General features: G+C 49.6%; 1 protein-coding gene across 4 annotated transcripts; it reads left to right on the forward strand.

The window, feature by feature from the left end:
* The first annotated feature begins 63 nt into the window (after nt 1-63).
* On the forward strand, nt 64-20,055 carry ogdha (oxoglutarate dehydrogenase a). 4 transcript variants are annotated; one of them, XM_067231593.1, is made up of 24 exons: nt 64-184; nt 1,371-1,766; nt 5,628-5,804; nt 6,492-6,594; nt 8,178-8,222; nt 8,921-8,971; nt 11,723-11,838; nt 11,999-12,153; nt 12,484-12,630; nt 12,856-12,946; nt 13,278-13,457; nt 13,565-13,693; nt 13,961-14,293; nt 14,494-14,596; nt 15,119-15,247; nt 15,439-15,589; nt 15,712-15,839; nt 16,061-16,239; nt 16,667-16,738; nt 17,091-17,216; nt 17,323-17,395; nt 17,624-17,787; nt 18,024-18,178; nt 18,289-20,055. In XM_067231593.1, exons 2-24 carry the CDS (start codon nt 1,542-1,544, stop codon nt 18,407-18,409), a joined length of 3,153 nt encoding a protein of 1,050 aa, XP_067087694.1. In that variant the 5' UTR covers nt 64-184; nt 1,371-1,541; the 3' UTR covers nt 18,410-20,055. The 4 variants fall into 4 exon arrangements, with proteins under 4 accessions (XP_067087694.1, XP_067087695.1, XP_067087697.1 ...); XM_067231594.1 differs by lacking the exon at nt 8,921-8,971; XM_067231596.1 differs by lacking the exons at nt 6,492-6,594; nt 8,178-8,222; nt 8,921-8,971 and adding an exon at nt 6,118-6,211.
* Nucleotides 20,056-21,265: the final 1,210 nt, after the last annotated feature.

The following is a 21,265-nucleotide window of genomic DNA, read 5'->3' on the forward strand; positions in this document are numbered from 1 at the left end:
TCTGGCGTTAGACGTAATGACGTGCCGGGCCTGGACTTCCACACCGCTGTTGGGTTTCACATCGTAGCTGTCACCCAGGAGGCAGAGCAGAGGGCATTTGTCAACGCGGCCGAGGAGGGAGCCGCTTACCTTACTTATACACTCGCGGGGGTTATATCGACTATCAGAAGACTTTTTGTTGAAAGTAAGTATTTTCATTTAGTTGAAACCCCCAAGAGCATACTAGTTAGCACATTAGCTGGCTAATAGGGGCTCGTGCGAGCAAGCCAGTGAGCGGCGGTCCGCTCAACGAATATTGCTAACGTTAGCTTTCTTCCTAGCTGGACCTGTGTTTACTGGTATATCACTGTTAATGACGCCAAAACAAAGATATATACATTTTAGTGTGTGTGTTTGATCACTTGTGCCTACCTTCTGTTGTGCTAACGTTAAATACGAAATCGCAAGCTAACTTCAGACGAGGCAGCTAGCTAGTAACGTGCGAATGACTGTGTTGTTACAAAGTCAAAAATCTGGTAGGTCGCCCCTGTTACACAAGCCTTGCTAGATGGTTAAGGTTGCGAACTCTGGCAGCTAGTAGCAAACTATCGTTGTAGGAATGTTTACAACACGTCCAAATAACCACATTGGAACATTTTGTTTTGCCAGTGATGAATATTTTTGGAAACATGAATAGGGGAAAGGACAATGTGATTGACTGTTCCATCGGACGACTGGGACATCTTCTTGTCTTCTTTTTGCAGGCGGGATTTCGAGTAGACAACCAATCAGCTTATTAGAAATGCAATCATGGGAGGGTTCAGGCTGGGCTGGTTGACTGGAAGGAGAACAGGGAATGTGTCATGTGCGGATACAAGGTCAAAACATAGGCGTCGCATATTTGCAAGGGAGAAGTTCCTTGAGTAAGCTAGCAAATGCATACATGGTATGCATACACGGTGGTAATCGCCATGGTAACGTTTTTCTTTGATTCCTAAATAGCTATCCTTTCAATGTGTAACTTTTCTTCTGACTCAGAAAACGATTGTCAGTTTCAATGCATCTATTGAGCAGTGCGTGGAGACACGTTTGTCCTCATTTAAACAAAGGCCAGTACATACCACAGTTAAACACAACGTGAACTCACCTTCCAGAACAGCTATGGAACTTGTTCCGCAGCACACTTAAATTCCTGGAAACAAATAGTACTGAAAACAAACATTACTGTTGCAATATTAACTGTTCTCTATTGGTACAACCCATTATAGAAAAGGTTCTAGCATATTTTCTTGCCTTTTCATTCATCAAAACAAATATTAATAAATGTTTATTTTCAAATTCACCAGTGTTGAACACTTCCTGTTCGTTAATATGACCTCTATCTTTTCTAGGTCAGAGGTGACAGGCAGCTGTGGACAACCAAGGCCCTCTGGGACAGAACTCCCTTCCTGACCAGCTGATTGACGGCTTTGTGACAAGTATTGGACAAGGATTTCTCCCACCATCTCATTGGTTGTCTTGGAGACCGAGACAACGTTGTGTGTGTGCGTTAACGGACTGCGATGCACCGCTTAAGGACTTGTGCAGCACGGCTACGGCCGCTGACGGCCAATCAGAAGGCCCAGAACTTTTCCCAGCAGAGGCCCGTGGCCGCCCAAAGGACGTTTCAGCCAATCCGGTGCTACACTGCACCGGTGGCCGCGGAGCCCTTCTTGAACGGAACGAGCTCCAACTATGTGGAGGAGATGTATCTTTCCTGGCTGGAGAACCCCAAGAGTGTTCACAAGGTGAGACAGGGCAGGAGAGGACATGAGCAGGGCTAAACGAGGGAGTGCTGGGCAGGATTGATGTAGTATATTGACTGGAGAACTCTGTCGGTAAGGTGAAGGGTTCCGTCAGAACAGAAGGTAGGCAAGGCAAAGCTGGGGAAGTCAGGGTTTGAAGAGGTTGATGAATAACTCCACCATGGACCAGAAGACCTGATCTTTGTGATAAGCTGCTAAGCCAGATCAGCGCTGTTTTCTCATATTCTTCACACAAACACACTCGGGAGAGAGGAGGGAGGGGGTCTGCTGAAGATATCCTGGGAATTGTTGTCAATTTTCTTTATCAGGAAGTCTTATTTGTACCTCTTTATCTGTAAAGGAATGGCATAGCTCAGTGGTTTGAACATGTGACTGTGATCAAGAGGTCACAGGTTCAAATTCCCCCCTTGTGCTGTAAGTTGCTTTGGATAAAAGTATCTGCTAAATGAATACATTATTATGAATAGTTCCAAGCTAGCCTCAAAACCTGGAACTGGGGATGAGAACCCCCAGTACACATAGGAAGTAAAGGTGAAAAGCTACTCCCTTAAAGGAATGTTGCTTTGAATGGAGTTTTCTCGTAAATTGCAGTCTTTGGCCGAGTCAGTCACTCCTATTTTCAGGTGTTTTCCAGGTTTCTCGTTCTCACTGGCACTCAGCAGCACTGCTCATAGTGCATAGTTCCCTGTCAACAAATTATGTTCTTTCATGACTGCGTTTGTCATATGTCAGCATTTGTTTCAGCAGCTATTCTACAGAAAGAAGTGTAACAGCTAGAAGCCATTAGTCACCAGTAAACAGTGACAACCCAACCAGACACAATCGTGTTCCACAATACCAAGACCTCTGTCATAGAGGTTTATATTAATGCAATCAATGAAGCTGATCAGAATTGTTTTCTTTTGAACCATTCCATCCAGGCTGGGCTTGGTTATGAGGTGATGCTGGGTTGGTAACAAGTAAGGCTAGGGCCAGGTTTTAGGTAGGTTGGGACCATGTTAGTACAAGGTTGGTTGTGAGTTAGGTCAGGGCCAGGTTAGGATCAGGTTAGTTGTGAGTTAGGCCCGTTCCAGGTTAGAACCAGATTAGTTGTGCATTAGACCAGGGCCTGTCCCAGGGCAGATGAAAGGCCCAAGACACTGGTTTGCCAACTAGGCAAGGTCACATAACTGGGATCCCTTGGGTTTATTATTAGCAGCAGCAGGCAGGAGCTCAGTCACACGACCGCTGTCCTCGTCACCACACGTCCGTCTGTCTGTCCTGTCCGCTCCAATCCAGCCCAAAGGCCAGCTATTATTAGACTAGCCTTTGGGTTGCACATACAGCCTAAAACTGGCCTCATAGACCTAAAGGGGGAGGAGCATGCTATAGGGAGGCAGAATATAATGGGTGGTATGGTATACAGTATATAGCTGTTGTTTTGAATGTGTTTACTATGGAGATTTTCTGTAGCAACAACATGGCCTGCTGGACAGATGTGAGGGGGCATGGAGAAGCAGGCAGGCTGGTGTGCACAGAGAAGCCGACAGATCAAAGGCAGAGAAACAGAATGACGTTTAGACAGACAGGAAGACTGGCCAGTCTGGGTTATGAGCTGGGAGATGGAGGAGAAGCCTCGGCCTGTAACAGGCACCTTAACTCACGCAGGGAAACACCACACACACACACACACACACACACACACTGGTAAGGTCACCTAGGGGGGAGACGAGCCGTGCTAGCTAGCTAGCGCGGCCGAGGGGGAGAGTGGGGAACTTGATTCATATAGCGTTACTCATTTCCTGTGGTCTCTCAGACTGGCTCGACATAGGCTGGGATTCGGTGCCAAAAAGGGAGGATTGCTTAGTGTTTCACATGTCTGGACTTTATGTTCCCGGCTTTCCTTAGTCTCTTCCTGTGTTTTAGTATAATGGATTAATCACAAGATGTGGACTGAGCTGAGATTGTGTACATTGAGGCTGTTTATTTGGTCGTAGGATTTGGTTCCACCTTTAGCTGTTGTAATTTAAACACATGAACGAGATTTAGCCTGTGCATCAGCGGGAAGTGGACGTGTTGTGTAGACTCCCTCTAGGAGAGACCGGCGAGGAATCGTTGGACCTGGGGATGAATCTCATAAAACCTGTGTTGTGTAATCTCCCAAGGTTAGACAGATAGGCACCCAGGTGAGGTGGATTAGACGCCGTTAGATACCGTTTCCACCAGGAGGAAGTAGGGCTCTCTCTCGCTTCCTGTAAACGAGGTCTGAGAGGAAGGATTCCCCCTTCCATGATTTGAACCACTGCTGATTCGACTGATGAAATTAACGAACAAACTAAATATTCATTTGAAAGATTTGTATCCACACAAGCTTGCTTCCTGCGGTTTAAAGCACACCCAGGTCTGTGATCTCCTAAATATACTCCACTGAACTGGTCGGTCAACCCTCATCTTTAAATCATCCCTCAGCCAGAGCCCGCCTCTGCAGTCTGATTGGTTCCAGACCGTTGAGGCTTAGCGCTCAGCTCCTGGTATTAGCCTATCACGGTTCAGGTGGAACCCTGACACTGACCCAGTCCTGACACTCCTGTCTCCAATGGTAACGGGGGGTAGGGGGGTAGAGTTACCGTGACCACCGAAGGCATGCAAGGCCTCCCATCCGTGGGTCACCAGATCCCTAGCAGGCCGGACACTCTACCCAGGACATGTCTGTCACCCTGGGCTGTCAGGAGGACATGTTGGTGGAGGTTCACCCACCGCAGTGTTGATTGATATTTTTTATTTGTTTACTTATTTATCATGTTTTTGATTTGTTTATTTTAGGATTTATATTTGTTTATTTTAGAGACACACATACCTGTAAAGCCACAGTTGCAGTAAACACATTGCTGATGTTATTGTTGGGATTTTTTGAAATGTAGAATCGCACACAAGTGCAGTGGCATAACGACATCTCTGACATTGATAAAAAACCAAGCCGTTTAAAAATCGGTTGAAAATTCAACAAGTTATGGTCATTTAAAAAGTACATGTAGCATCAACACAATGTTATGGATGAGCGAGTTGACTGTAGCAAGATGGCCGCCATGTGCGGACTCCGTTGTCCGGCAACGTGGACGCTACCCTTTATATATATCTATGGTGAGCACTGCTGTGAATTGAGTCGACATTCCGGAACATGTGTCGAGAGTTCTAAGAGAATCATGGAAACCGAATATGTGGAATACAGACTCATTCTTAAAGAACCATTGGCACTTCTCAAGTCAAGAATCTCCAAATAAGATGCAGTGTTGATTCCAAAGTGCGACTTCCAATCACAGTTCATTGTAATGAATCAACATTTGTGTTTTTCCTCCTCTTTATTCTCTCTCCTCAGTCTTCCCTGTCAACAAATTATGTTCTTTCATGACTGCGTTTGTCATATGTCAGCATTTGTTTCAGCAGCTATTCTACAGAAAGAAGTGTAACAGCTAGAAGCCATTAGTCACCAGTAAACAGTGACAACCCAACCAGACACAATCGTGTTCCACAATACCAAGACCTCTGTCATAGAGGTTTATATTAATGCAATCAATGAAGCTGATCAGAATTGTTTTCTGTTGAACCATTCCATCCAGGCTGGGCTTGGTTATGAGGTGATGCTGGGTTGAGTCGACATTCCGGAACATGTGTCGAGAGTTCTAAGAGAATCATGGAAACCGAATATGTGGAATACAGACTCATTCTTAAAGAACCATTGGCACTTCTCAAGTCAAGAATCTCCAAATAAGATGCAGTGTTGATTCCAAAGTGCGACTTCCAATCACAGTTCATTGTAATGAATCAACATTTGTGTTTTTCCTCCTCTTTATTCTCTCTCCTCAGTCTTGGGATGTCTTCTTCCGTAACGCCAACGCAGGTGCCCCCCCTGGTGCTGCCTACCAAAGCCCCCTGGGTATGACCGTGGCCAGCCTGCCCCAGGCCATGGTCGGGGCTCAGCCCAACGTGGAGAAGCTGGTAGAGGATCATCTAGCGGTCCAGTCTCTTATCAGGGCTTACCAGGTCTGGCACCAGACACACCACACACAGACACAAATCAAAACTTGTTTACATACACACACAGCCTCACCACCTCCGCCCGACACACACACACACACACAAATCAGAGCTTACATAGCAGAAAACACATCCCAATCACTGCATACTTTTTAAACGTTATCAACCTGTGCAGATGTGTGTCATTTCAAAGCAGGCATACAGGTAAGGGGATTCAAACAACTCACTTGCTTTTATTAAAAGCAGTCTCCTCTTATCTCATATTGTTGGTGATTTCCCTGACCTGTCTGGTTGTGGACTGCTGTTGCCTTGTTTCCAGGTGATGGGGCATCACAATGCCAGCCTTGACCCTCTGGGAATCAGTTGTGTAAATTTTGACGATTCCCCCGTTAATACGGGCTTCCAGCACATCGGTGAGAACAGTCCCGTTCACCTGCGCACCCGTAACAATGAGCTTGTTTGTGTTAATGTTGCTTCTTCCCTCCCCTCTCCTCCCTCTTCTTTTCCTGTGCTTCTCTTCTCTTCTTTTTTTTTTCCTGGCTTTTTTGTTCTCCACTTTTCTTTTAAATTTTTATTCCCCCCCTTCTCTCAACACATCTACATGTCTACACTTGCACCCTCCCTCCCAACTTCCTTTCCTCCTCTGTTGACTGTTTTGTCCCATCCCCCCCCTCGCCTCGGCTCTGTCTCTAGATCCGAGGGCACCATGTTGCCCAGCTGGACCCTCTGGGGATCATGGACGCTGATCTGGACTCAAGCGTCCCCTCTGACATTATAACATCCTCGGATAAACTCGGTGAGGACAACAGCCCTCCAGGGGCCTCCTGGGGCCACCTGGGGCTTCCTGGGGCCACCTGGGGCTTCCTGGGGCCTCCAGGGGCTTCCTGGGGTCTCCTGGGGCCTCCAGGGGCCTCCTGGGGCCACCTGGGGCCTCCTGGGGCCTGGTATATAAACAGCTGCTGGTCTGTGTACGGTCTTAGCACCTTGTGGCTTGTGTGCGAACAGGCCCGTATGTTTGCTGTTTTCAGGGCCCGTTCCACATCAACCCCTAACCCTAGGTTTAGGTACAAACAGGATATATGGGGTGCCACCACTGGTGTTAGCTATGCGACTGTAAGGCCAACGCGCCTGCAGATGGTTTTGTTTAATTGTAGTCACCAAACTCTCTCAGATAAGCCAGAAGCCTATAAGGTACCGAGGGCTTAGGGGTTGATATGGGATTTATCAGACTCACAAACGCCTCTTCGTTGCAGTCTTAGTTCTTTACAACTAGGCTAACTGTTTCAAAAGGATATCGTTTTTTTGTCCAACGCCAGCAGTCTGGATCAGATGAAAACCTATGAGAACTGAGAAGTGTATGGTTTGGAGTTGTTAATCTTAACTCCATTCCCTCTGCCACCCCTCACGTTGTTAAAATGTGATTTTACTCTTCCTGGTTCTCTTTGTTGTGAGTTTAGAAGCATGCCAATGGTGTCCCAGATGATTCCCAAGCTCCATCTTCTAGACCATTCTTTTCCTAATCGGCATGTCGGCGTTTGAATCCTTAAAAAATTATCTGGACGAGGTCAAGAGGTTAGAAGAGGTTACAGGTTAAGAGGTCCTCTCCAGTCCGCCTGTGAGGACAGCGACAGTATTCTGTGTTTCCTGGCTTTGCTCCTGGCTGTAGTAACTAACCTGCCTGGCTAGCTTGCTACCCCCGTGCCTAAAAAATCACCCCCTGCTCCCTCTCTCTCCGACTCCCCCTTGCTACTGCCACAGAGCAAGCTTCGACGACCCTGCATCACATTTACACAAACTGACTCACAAGTTTTACAGTAACTCTTACTCACAACACACCAGCCAGCTTCGAGCATTGCTGTATCGTCTGTGTGGGTACCAAGACGTAGGCCTATGGAAGCCGTACAGATGCAGTTGTTATCGGTAACGGGATACGGGAGTGTGTCAAGGGGCGTTCCTATAGTGACTGGCGCTAAGACTGGCGTTGAGGCTGTTCTGTCCAGCTGTGGCGGTTCTGTGAAGGATGAGGTTGCCCCTAAACACTGGACTTCATGGCATCATTCACACCTGTATCCCTGTCAGGGATGAGCCTTTACCTCCAGGCTTCCTAGGACGAGGGAATTAAGATCGTCTTGTAGCAGATAAGACCAAGTACCTAGAGGCAACTTCTCCCTTGCTGCTGCTGCGCTGAGGGCTAAGTGCTGCCCCCTGGAGGCTGCATGGCCCAGTGTGATTAGTGGTGCTGATTAGTGGCAGTGGAAGACGCCCTGCTCCCCCAGTATAAGATGGATGAGAAAGGGGTGTGAGTCACTAACTTGTGCTAGTCTCTCTCCCCTCCCCTGCCCTCCCGCCCGCCCTCCCTCCTCTTGGCTGCTTCCCAAGACCTGACTGTGTTCAAGGATCGCCTCAGTATTCTCACAGTGGGAGGTATGGAACATGACTCAAGTTGCTGGTGTCTGTAGCTCTGCGGCCCTTCTCTCTCTCTCTCTCTCCCCCCCCCCCCTCTCTCTCTCTCTTTGTAGCTTGGCTTCTGTTGTGGTGTTACCTTTCAGCTAAGAACCATCGCTCTACCTTTCTCACTCTGCCATCTTGTTCTTACTGGGTGGAGTGGACTACAGAGCTCAGTCTCAAGTCGAATCTCACTGTGTGTCTGTGAGGATATTTGACACCAACTGTTTGTCCGGTCCATCCATCCTGAGATGACAAGCGAGAAACAAAGGGCTATGTTATAGCAGCTAATGCTGAACCATACTTCAGCATTTCCTTCAAGTGATTTTATTGCGTAGTTGTGGCTCCAGTGTGTTGTAGCAGGAGCATACAGACTCCTAGACAGTTATATATAGCCTAGCTCTGTGTGTGTGTGTTCCTTTCCTGTTGTAGCTTATGTGTTGAGTGATGTTGTAGATAATGTTTACTTGGATAAGAGCCGTAGCTATGTGCTGTTGAATAGAGAAACCAACCGAAAGATGTTTCTTGTCTTGCTGCTTTTGAAATAGCGGTGCAGAAACGTTGAGTTTGTTTGGTTGATTGTCTGAGTTCCCGGATCTGAACAAGCAGGTCTCGTCCCGATGTAAAACAACTGCTCTCTCTCCAGTGTGTACCTCTGCTCTCACCCTGTGTTTCAGAATCTGATTGCAAATCACATTTTAGGGACAGTTCTAAAGACTGGGAAACTGGTAATAACCTTCTCCTGCTGACCTGCCTCTGCTTCCTGTCTCTCGCCTGGCTAGTGTGTGTGGTGTGTGTGTGGTGTGTGTGTGGTGTGTGTGTGGTGTGAGTGTGGTGTGAGTGTGGTGTGTGTGTCTCTGGGTAGGTGTGTGTGGTGTGTGTGTCTCTGGGTAGGTGTGGTGTGTATGTGTTTCTCTGGGTAGGTGTGTGTGGTGTGTGTTTCTCTGGGTAGGTGTGTGTGGTGTGTGTGTGGTGTGTGTGTCTCTGGGTAGGTGTGGTGTGTGTCTGAGTGGAGGGGGGGCTGTTTGTGTGTGTGTGGGTGAGCAGGTGTGTGTGTGTGTCTGCTCAAGCCTGTAATGCCCTCACACTTCACTGCTTCTGGCACCGAGTGTAAACAGAACGATCGGCAGCATTCTGATTCTAGAACGTTCGTCGCCTGGAATGGTCTGGGCCCCATGGCATGCTTTGTCTGCAGGAAGTTGCAGTGGTCTCAACTCTCTGGCCTTGCAGCAGCTTGTCTGGTAGCTGCAAGAGTCCGCAGTGTCTTCCCAGTGCGCTGTACAGAGGCTGTATTCGCTGGAGGCCTCGAAAGGTGTTGAGGCAGACAAGTAACTCTGCCTGTCCTTGGAGAAGCTACTCTGGGACAGGAAGTCTGTGGTCAGATCCTGTCAGCAGACGCTGGAGGGTTTAGTCCATAGATATATATAAGGGGTAGATGTCTCGTCCACATTGCCGGACAAAGCGAGTTGACTGTAGCAAGATGGCCGCCATGTGCGGACGTTCTAGACTCTGCCGTAAGACATCTAGTCTCTATATATATCTATGGTTTAGTCACCTAGGTCTTGAAACAGGAAGCCAGTAAGAAAATCTCTTCACTATTTATTTTTTTGGTACGGTCAGGCTTTTTTTTCGGTTTTTAAGTCAAGCCTGTTCTCTGCTAATACCCACCCCCTCGCCCCCACCTCGCCCCTTTCCCATTCTGATACACTTATAAAACATACACACAAGCGCCGGCACACAATGTCTTATTTCTATATCTTTTATTTGGGCCAGTCTTTCTTCTGTGTAACAAACTCCCTCTAACTGGCCACCTGTTAACCTTATTTACTCTGATTAACTTCTGGAACCAGCCACTGGCCTAGGACTACCCCCCCGCCTCACTCTCAAATACAAATGCACGTACCGCTTGTAGTTGACCTGGTATACACTTAGACAGCCTCAGAGAGATACATGCATGTCTCTTTGAGGAGTTGCAACACGGCACCGTGTGACTAATGAGTGTGTGTTGTTTGGAGTGAGCTGTGTGTGTGTATTCACCCACAGGTTCTGCACAGTGTGTGTGTGTATTCACCCACAGGTTCTGCACACTGTGTGTGTATATTCACCCACAGGTTCTGCACACTGTGTGTGTGTATTCACCCACAGGTTCTGCACAGTGTGTGTGTGTATTCACCCACAGGCTCTGCACACTGTGTGTGTGTATTCACCCACAGGTTCTGCACACTGTGTGTGTGTATTCACCCACAGGTTCTGCACACTGTGTGTGTGTATTCACCCACAGGTTCTGGTCGCTCTGTGTCGTGGTGTTGGTAGTGTGCGAGGCCGGCTCCTTATCTGGAGTTCAGCTGTAGATGTTTAGAACATGGTTATAACTGCTCTTTAAAGGAGTGGAAAGCTATATAAGGACTATGAAGGCTTATAAAAGCTTCCTAATGTTATAAAGGCTTATGACTTCCATGTAGAAGCTAATGGCCGCTCTAGTTAGGCCAGTGTTTCTCAACCAGTGTGTGTTGGGTTGCAGACATGTGATCCGGCTCTAAAAAATCCAACGTTAATTTCTTTTTAAGTTACCGAACTACCGATGGTGCGCTTTTATTTTGAAAGATGCTCAGAGTTATAGAGTTACATGCCACCTACCAGCCAATCAGAAAGTTGAGAAACACTGATTTAGGTCTAACTTCAATTTAAAGGCTTATAACCACTCTATAAAGGCTTATAACTAATGTAAAGGTAATAACTGCTCTACAAATACTTAATTCTATGTTGGGGCATAAAACCACTCTATAAAGGATTATAACTTCCATGTAAAGGGTTATAATCACTCTATAAAAGCTCATAACTTCAATTTAAAGTCCTGTAATGATCTATTTAGGTTTATAAGAACAGATTTTTTGTCTTTTGGTCTGACTCACCATGACATTGCTTCACAATGACATTAATGAGATTTCCTCTTACTCTTTTATTTTAACCCCACAAAAATACCTCCTTCTCTTGTGCTTGTGTGGGACCCCCTCTCTCCGTTACTCCCCCACACTCACCTCCCTCCCTCTGTTCCTTGCATACCGCATGTCTCTCTTTCCTTCCGTCTCTGCCCCGGTCTCTCTCTCCACCTGTGATGGTATCTCCTGCCTCGTGCACTAACCTCCTGTATGCCATGACGGTGCTACAATAATCCTCACGGCGTATTGTTGTTTCATGCCTTGCACCCTCATCCCCCACCACTAACTCATCTCTGCTTTGTTTTTGTTTGTTTGTTTCTTCTTCTCTCCATTGTGTGTGTGTGTGTGTGCACACGTGCGTGTGTGCCCTCCAATCTCCCCTGCTTCTGTTTTCTGGCTCCGTGTCTCTGTTCTTTTGCTGTACTGTCCCTCAACATCTGCCCTCCATCCATCCATCCATCCATCATGCCTTCATCTTCCCTGTCCTCCCGACCCTCCTCCCTCTGGTTGGCCCGCCCTGGTGCATGCTGGAACTTGTAGGCTTCTACGGTCTGGATGAGTCGGACCTGGACAAGGTGTTCCGCCTGCCCACCACCACCTTCATCGGGGGCGCCGAGAGCGCCCTGCCCCTCAAGGAGATCATCCGCCGCCTGGAGGTGAGACGCACACGCACACACATACACATACTCTTGACTCATTTACACACGTGCAACATACACAGCTCTCTCGACACCCCCCTCCCCTGCCCACCCCCAACGCACACACACACACACACACTACATCTGTAGTTTTCTGACCTCCTGTCTGGACTATCAGATGGCGTACTGCCAGCACATTGGGGTGGAGTTCATGTTCATAAACGACCTGGACCAGTGCCAGTGGATCCGAGAGAAGTTTGAGAAGCCGGGCGTCATGCAGTTCACCCTGGAGGAGAAGAGGACACTGCTGGCTCGCATGGTCCGCTCCACCAGGTCAGAACCATAGCCCCTGGTCATCCACCTAGTCCAGCTCACCCCACTTTACAGGGATTGGTATAGCCCAAGGGTAAAGCAGTTGACTAAAGACCAGAATCCCTCTTGCATGTTGTTTTGGACAGCTAAATCTCAGTGTCAGTTTATATAGCAGGGACTGCCCTGTCTGAGATTCAGGTGGACTTCTGGGAAACACTTTGGTCCAGCGGTAGATATTAGGCTTCTCTTGTGGAATGCTGATGGTTCGAATCCCCCTGGATCTGACCCGGGTGTTGTGCGGTTGGTGTGGTTCGTTCTGTCTGCCGCTCACAGCTGAGCCCTGTGTCGCAGGTTCGAGGAGTTCCTCCAGAGGAAGTGGTCCTCTGAGAAGCGTTTTGGTCTGGAGGGCTGCGAGTCCCTGATCCCCGCCCTGAAGACCATCATCGACAAGTCCAGCGCCAACGGTGTGGAGAACGTCATCATGGGCATGCCTCACAGGTACCACCACACACAACACAGACCTGGACCTTGGCTCTGAGTTCTCGCTCTCTCGCTGGGTTCTCTATCTCTAGGTTCTATCTATCTCTCTCTCTCTCTCTCTCTGTCTGTTTGCTTCTCCCCCTTTCCTCTCCCTTTTTGTCACATTTATCTCTCCCCCTCCCTCCCTCTCTCCCCCTCCCTCCCTCTCTCCCCCTCACTGCCTCTCTCCCCCTCACTCTCCAGGGGCCGTCTGAACGTGTTGGCCAACGTGATCCGTAAGGAGCTGGAGCAGATCTTCTGTCAGTTTGACTCCAAACTGGAGGCTGCCGATGAGGTGTGTGTGTGTGTGTGTGTGTGTGTGTGTGTGTGTGTGTGTGTGTGTGTGTGTGTGTGTGTGTGTGTGTGTGTGTGTGTGTGTGTGTGTGTGTGTGTGTGTGTGTGTGTGTGTGTGTGTGTGTGTGTGTGTGTGTGTGTGTGTGTGTGTGTGTGTGTGTGTGTGTGTGTGTGTGTGTGTGTGTGTGTGTGTGTGTGTGTGTGTGTGTGTGTGTGTGTGTGTGTGTGTGAGGTGAGAGCAGGGATGACAAACATAAACATGGAGTCAAGATCAGTCTTGTCCACACGGGCACTCGCACGACAGACGGCTCACCTCCTCGTTATCTCCCCAGGGCTCCGGAGACGTGAAGTACCACCTGGGGATGTACCACCGCAGGATCAACCGTGTGACGGACAGGAACATCACGCTGTCCCTGATGGCCAACCCCTCCCACCTGGAGGCGGTGGACCCCGTGGTGCAGGGCAAGACCAAGGCCGAGCAGTTCTACTGCGGAGACACCGACGGCAACAGGGTAGGGAGTGTGTGTGAGGGGGATGTGTCGGGGAGTGTGCGTGGGCCTCTGTGTTTATTTGTGTGTGTGTTCTCCAGGTGAATATATCTCTTTATATGTGTGTTCAGGTGATGTCCATCCTGATGCACGGCGATGCTGCGTTTGCCGGTCAGGGCGTGGTCTACGAGACGTTCCACCTGTCTGACCTGCCGTCCTACACCACCCACGGCACTGTGCACGTGGTGGTCAACAACCAGGTACGCACACGGCTCGGAATTAACGTTGTCCCGTCGTCCTGGGGACGATAAAGAAGATGTCTGGGACACCAGCATCACTGTACTGCTTTATAAATGGCCAGACTGTAATATACAGGGGGGGATCCACTTTCCTCAGGCCTCCAGGGAAATCTGTTCCCACTGTGTTCTCAGTGTAAAAGATTGATGTATAGATGAAACTTGTTATACATAAAGATCACAGTAACATTAACCTCCTGCCCATTTCCCCTCCCCCTCTCCGCCCCCCAGATCGGCTTCACCACCGACCCCCGCATGGCGCGCTCCTCCCCCTACCCCACCGACGTGGCTCGGGTGGTCAACGCGCCCATCTTCCACGTGAACGCTGACGACCCCGAGGCGGTGATGTACGTGTGCAACGTGGCGGCCGAGTGGCGGGCCACCTTCCACAAGGACGTGGTGGTGGACCTGGTGGGCTACCGGCGCATGGGCCACAACGAGATGGACGAGCCCATGTTCACCCAGCCTCTCATGTACAAGCAGATCAAGAAGCAGAAGGGCGTGCTGCTCAAGTACGCCGAGAAGCTCATCGCCGAGGGCGCCGTCACCAGGCAGGAGTACGAGGTTGGAGACGCGCTCGCACACACACACACACACACACAGCATGCTGGATGATGCTCCGCACTGACACACACACACACGTACGCTTGTGTGCATATACCTGGCTTGATTATGCGCCACGCCGCTTCACGCATACCCACACACACACACGTAAACACACATCTCTTCTCTCTCCTTCCCCATCCTTCCGTGTGTGTGTGCAGGAGGAGATAGCAAAGTATGATAAGATCTGTGAGGAAGCTCATGCTCGCTCCAAGGATGAGAAGATCCTCCACATCAAGCACTGGCTGGACTCCCCCTGGCCTGGTCAGTACACTACCTAAACACACCTGGCCTGGTCAGTACACTACCTAAACACACCTGGCCTGGTCAGTACACTACCTAAACACACCTGGCCTGGTCAGTACACTACCTAAACACACCTGGCCTGGTCAGTACACTACCTAAACACACCTGGCCTGGTCAGTACACTACCTAAACACACCTGGCCTGGTCAGTACACTACCTAAACACACCTGGCCTGGTCAGTACACTACCTAAACACACCTGGCCTGGTCAGTACACTACCTAAACACACCTGGCCTGGTCAGTACACTACCTAAACACACCTGGCCTGGTCAGTACACTACCTAATTACACCTGGCCTGGTCAGTAGACTAACTAGTCACAGTTATACTACCCAAACATACCTGGACATGACCCACCTGGTTACACATAATCTAGCTATCCTCCACCGAACCCGGTCAGTGCAACACTAGTTCAGTATGTCGAGCTGGTTCTGCTCCAGGGGGTCAGCGGTGGTTCAGCGGGGTGTCGTGTCGTGTGCAGGTTTCTTCACCCTGGACGGCCAGCCCAAGAGCATGAGCTCTCCCTCCACTGGTCTGACAGAGGAAGAGCTGGCACACATCGGACAGGTGGCCTCGTCGGTCCCCGTGGAAGACTTCACCATCCATGGAGGTACACACACACACACACACACACACACACACCCACACTAAAAAAGACTAAATATAACAATATGTATAATCTAACGAGGTGTGCCCACCAACACAGACCTACACACACCTCTTTAGTACATATGTAAGCTGCTATCCTGACCTGCCTGCCTGTGTGTGTGTGTGTGTGTGTGTGTGTGTGTGTGTGTGTAGGTCTGAGTCGTATCCTGAAGAGCAGAGGGGAGATGATCAAGAACAGGACGGTGGACTGGGCCCTGGGAGAGTACATGGCCTTCGGCTCGCTGCTGAAGGAGGGGACCCACGTCCGCCTGAGCGGACAGGACGTAGAGAGGGGAACCTTCAGGTGACGAGAGAGAGACGGAGATGGAGACGGATAGATGGAAGACAGAGAGAGAGCGAGAGGGAGGGGAAAATGAATGATGTTTGATGGTCTCTTGTTGTGTGTGTGTGTGTGTTGCCCCACAGCCATCGTCACCATGTGCTTCATGACCAGAACGTGGACAAGAGGACCTGCATCCCCATGAACCACGTGTCTCCCAACCAGGCCCCCTACACTGTCTGCAACAGCTCTCTGTCTGAGTACGGAGTCCTGGGTCAGTACACACACTTACTCTTACACTCACACACACACTCTCAGACACACACTCACTCTATACGGTACACTTACACTCATTCCGTTTCTCTCTGTCACACACACTCCCTGTCTTTCTCACACACCCACATAGTCTTACGATACATAACCACACCCAGACACGTATCCGATGCTTTGCACCCTCTTACGCCCATCCTCCATGTCCCTGCTCCCCGTCCTCAGGCTTCGAGCTGGGCTTCGCCATGGCCAGCCCCAACGCCCTGGTGCTGTGGGAGGCCCAGTTCGGAGACTTCCACAACACGGCCCAGTGCATCATCGACCAGTTCATCTGCCCGGGCCAGGCCAAGTGGGTCAGACAGAACGGCATCGTCCTGCTGCTGCCCCACGGCATGGAGGGCATGGTGCGTCTTACACACACACACACACACCTGCTCTTACACACACACACACACCTGCTCTTACACACACACACACACACCTGCTCTTACACACACACACACACACACACCTGCTCTTACACACACACACACCTGCTCTTACACACACACACACACACACACACACACACACACCTGCTCTTACACGCACACACACCTGCTCTTACACACACACACACACACACACACACCTGCTCTTACACACACACACCTGCTCTTACACACACACACCTGCTCTTACACACACACACACACACACCTGCTCTTACACACACACACACACCTGCTCTTACACACACACACACACACACCTGCTCTTACACACACACACACACACCTGCTCTTATACACACACCTCCCATATCTCCTCCACTCTCTCCTCTCTCTCCAGGGCCCAGAGCACTCGTCTGCCCGTCCAGAGAGGTTCCTCCAGATGTGCAATGACGACCCTGACGTCATGCCTGTGAGTCTGTCTCTCTTGAGCGCTGCAGCTCTCCCTAGTCTCTCCCCAGTCTCTCTCTCTCTCTCTCTGCTCTCTGTAGTCTCTCTCTCTCTCCTCTCTGTAGTGTCTCTCTCTCTGCTCTCTGTAGTCTCTCTCTCTGCTCTCTGTAGTGTCTCTCTCTCTCTGCTCTCTGTAGTCTCTCTCTCTCTCTCTCTGCTCTCCGTAGTCTCTCTCTCTGCTCTCTGTAGTCTCTCTCTCTCTCTGCTCTCTGTAGTCTCTCTCTCTCTCTGCTCTCTGTAGTCTCTCTCTCTCTCTGCTCTCTGTAGTCTCTCTGCCTCACCGTGTCTGTGTGTCTCCCTCTCCTGCCCCTCAGAAACTCTCCGAAGACTTTGCCATTCAGCAGCTGATGGACTGTAACTGGATCGTGGTGAACTGCTCCAACCCAGGAAACTACTTCCACGTGCTGCGCAGACAGATCCTGCAGCCCTTCAGGAAGCCTGTGAGTCTTCAGCACACACACGTGTACACATACACATACATGTACACACACACACAGTGACCTCAAACGAGCAGTAAACACGGTTGTTTGTTACCGTCTGTTCCAGCTGATCGTCTTCACCCCCAAGTCTCTGCTGCGCCACCCAGAAGCCAAGTCCAACTTCGACGTCATGCTGCCGGGTAAGACTGTGTGAGGAAGACAGGAGGGTGGCATGTGTTTGTAGGAGCTTCTCTCCTCTTTCTCCCTCTCTGTTCACCTCTCTCTTCTCTCTTCACCTCTCATCCTTCTTCTCTCTTCTCTCCTCACCTCTCATCTCTCCCCTTCATCTCTCTCATCTCTCTCTCTTTTCACCTCTTATCTCTCCCCCCCCCCTCCCTCCCTCTCTCTCCTCTCTTTCTCCTGGACAGGTACCCAGTTCCTGAGGCTGATTCCAGAGGAGGGCACCGCGTCCCAGAACCCCGAGGGGGTGAAGCGCATCGTCTTCTGCACAGGGAAGGTGTACTACGAGCTCACCAAGGAGCGCAAGACCCACGGCATGGAGGACACCGTCGCCATCGCTCGCGTTGAGCAGGTACACACAGACACATTGTGTGTACATGTGTACACACAGACACATTGTGTGCACGTGTGTACACACAGACACATTGTGTGTACATGTGATCACGCACAGATCTAAACTCCCACCACCACACACACATATACGCACACACACTTTTACACTCCTACACCACACACGTCCGGATGTGTATCCATGTAATGGATGTGACATTCCCACCTAATGTGTGTGTGTGTGTGTGTGTGCGGCAGCTGTCTCCGTTCCCCTTCGACCTGGTGAAGGCTGAGACTGAGAAGTACCCCAACGCCGACCTGGTCTGGTGTCAGGAGGAACACAAGAACCAGGGTTACTACGACTACGTCAAGCCTCGCATGAGAACCACCATCCAACGTTCCAAGCCCGTCTGGTAACCACACACTCTCCTCTCCTACCTTTGTGTGTGTGTGTTCGTGTGTGTGTGTGCGTGCGTGTGTTTGAGCGTCCTACATTGATCTCCCGTTCTCTCTGTCCCCCCAGGTATGCAGGTCGTGAACCAGCTGCAGCCCCCGCCACAGGGAACAAGAAGGCCCACCTGGTGGAGCTGAAGCGCTTCCTCGACACTGCCTTCGACCTGGACGCCTTCAAGGGCCAGGTCTAACTCCCCCCCACCCCCCTAGTGGTTTAACTCCTCCCCTTCAGGCCCTGTCTCCTCCCCCTCTACTCTAGCCCCGCCCCCCCTGCCTCCGACGGGTTTATGAGGCGATGACCCACAACACAGGAGACACACTCCCACCCCTCACCCTTCCTCCACCCCTCACCACAGACGCACACATCAAGGACTCGGTGCTCAGAGCTCCACATGACAGATCCGGGGGTTAATTTAACCACTGCGACCCCTCCCTCTCTCTCTCCCAAACACACAAGCACAGATGGCTCGGTCGCCCCGAGCAGACTCACATCCACCCACAGCCACTTCCTGTCTGGGCATGCTCAACGCCCACGTCCTCCTGGTGGCCAGGAAAGGGAGATCCCGTAAATCGATTGGTCATTGTCTGCTTCCTGGTCGGTTGCCTCCGCTGGGCTAACCCTAACTATCCCTCCAGTGTTTGGTCGTCCAGCCTTCTGTCCCCAGCTCAGTGCAGCAGCAGCAGGGTTATCTGTAGCAGGGTACCGGTCACCTGATAGGCCTTCTCAGTCCTCCCCTCTCTGAGCGCTACGCAGTAACACCTTCCCCCCCTCTCTCCCCCCTGCCCCCCGTCCAACCCCCCCCAGTTCTCCAGGGCTCATATCCCCCTCTGTGAGTGCTACTGAAACTACATCACTTCCTGCATCTACCAATGTTTTTTTTTTCATGAGCTTGGATGTTTCGTTGATGTTTTTCGTTGCTTTTGTTTTTCTTTCCTTTTTTTTTCTTTTGGGGAAATCGACTTTGTTCTTCCGTTGTTAACAGCTGAGATCATGGATCCGTGCGTAAGAAGGGAACCTTGTTTGTGTTGTGCTGGATGTGACGCTGTGCAGCATCTTAACTGTTATGTCCTCTGTACTCTGCATCATGCACTGTCTCTACTGAGAGGGGCTGAGCGTAGGAGGGAATTGGAATGATGACTGAGTGTAAGAACAGCGTACAGCTTGTATTTATTCTCATTCACAATATGAGAGGTTTGATCATGGATGTTGAGTAGAGCTTTTTCGGAATGGCACTTTTGTTGATACCCGAGGTTGAAATAGATGAGATTCTTTTGAGCATTAGATCAGTGAAATACAGAACAGAACCACACAGAGCTGGTCAACCAACCCCTCCAATGGATGCTTACTTCCTGCTCATGACCTGAACTAGACCGGACATGAAACTGACTCTTCGTCAACCTCTAACTCTTTTCTCTCTCTCTCTCTCTCTCTTTCTTTCTTTCTCTCTCTCTCTCTCTCTCTCTCTCTCTCTCTCTCTCTCTCGCACTCTCTCTCGCTCTCTCTATCTCTCTTTCTCCTCTCTATCTCTCCTCTCTATCTCTCCTCTCTCTATCTATCTATCTCTCTTTCTCTCCTCTCTCAGTCTCTCAAATCTATCCCGTGCCAAAAACATGTATGAGCAGAAGAATTGTTTTTAGGGAGGATGAATGAAAGGAAATACCGGACAAGTCTTTTTAGCAGTTGTTTAAAAAATGATCTCCCTCTTTTTGGTTTGGATGGCACCGTAAGGAAAGGATTTATTTATTTTCACATAGGGGATTATGATTCTTTCGTTGTTAATTTTTTTTTTTTTTTTTTTTTGCTTCGTTCAATAAAGACTTATCTTCTCAAAAACAATGTTTTGTTCTTAATTTTTTTTCCATTTACCGTGTGTGTGCAGAGGAGGGTTTTGAATCAACCATAAACTCAGTTTTTCATACACTTAGCTGTATTTGATTATCAAGAGATGGTTGTGCTCTACCTTGTCTTACCACTGGGTGGCGCTGTGCTTCAAAGCTTTTGACCAGTCCTGCAGTAGTGGCTGTTTGTGTGAGATAGCCTAGTCTGTATTCAACAATCTCTGACCTGCACTGTAGACTGCATTTTATTGTGGCATTCTCAGACAAACCGACAATTCAAGTTTGCTTCTGGGGGAATCTTATCACCCGTGCACTGACTTATTTCACAACTAGCCTCACAGCATACTTACTGTTGTACGAGGAACAACCCAGAAAATAAAGCAGTGATTCTTCCTTGTGAGACTACCCATGTGAGTTCCAGGTAGAACTCCAGGTAAGCGATAGGTCAGTGGCCTGTAGTCAAGACTGTTGCCTTCCTATCTTCACATTTAATCTTCTAGTCTTTGGTCTCTCTCTGTCTCTCCCTCTCTCTGTGTGTGGCTCTCTCTGTCTCTCTCTCTGTGTCTCTCACTGGTCTCCGTTCAGTGAGTCTGTTAGTCTCTCGCCCTGACCCTTTTATATTTCTCCATTCTCTGACCCCTACTCACTGCGGGGGGAAGGAATTGTGGGTAAATTCCAAGTGACCTTGTTAGCCGGTTGGCGGAGGAAGAGTAGGATGGGGGGATGGGAGCAGAGAGAGGAGGAGGAGGAGGGGGGGGGTGTAATGAAAGAGGAGGGGTTGCATGAGCCAATTTCGTCCAACTATTCATCACTGTCACATGTGTTTCTCGAACATAGCAAGGACTGTTTTTCTGTACGCCAGCGTTTTATAGGACTACACCTATGTCAGAATTAGACGTCACATCGGCTGGTATGACAATAATTCAGTTTGTGAACAGACTGAAGTGCGGGGGCCTTCCTGTGGATAGCTTTTAGGACAAGCAATGGAAACATGACCAGATGCAGCCTGGAGTCCTGGTTATAGGTGTCCTCCCGTTCAGGACCAAGACTGGGTGTGTTACTAATTGACTGTGAGCTGTGACAATTCTATTCTAGTCTGACGTATACCGGAGGATTATGGATACATGGTGTTTGGTAAGGAGGCCATATGCTGGTGAGCTGATCTGTATGAGTCCCTGTGTGTGTGGGTGTGTGTGTGGGTGTGTGTG

The sequence above is a fragment of the Osmerus mordax genome, chromosome 28, assembly GCF_038355195.1.
Source record: "Osmerus mordax isolate fOsmMor3 chromosome 28, fOsmMor3.pri, whole genome shotgun sequence".
NCBI lineage: Eukaryota > Metazoa > Chordata > Actinopteri > Osmeriformes > Osmeridae > Osmerus > Osmerus mordax.

Coding starts and splice junctions, on each gene's coding strand:
- ogdha (XM_067231593.1), top strand. CDS start 1,542: ATGCACCGCTTAAGGACTTGTGCAGCACGGCTACGGCCGCTGACGGCC. Junction 1,767..5,627: donor ACCCCAAGAGTGTTCACAAG/GTGAGACAGGGC, acceptor CTCTCTCCTCAG/TCTTGGGATGTCTTCTTCCG. Junction 13,458..13,564: donor GAGACACCGACGGCAACAGG/GTAGGGAGTGTG, acceptor ATGTGTGTTCAG/GTGATGTCCATCCTGATGCA.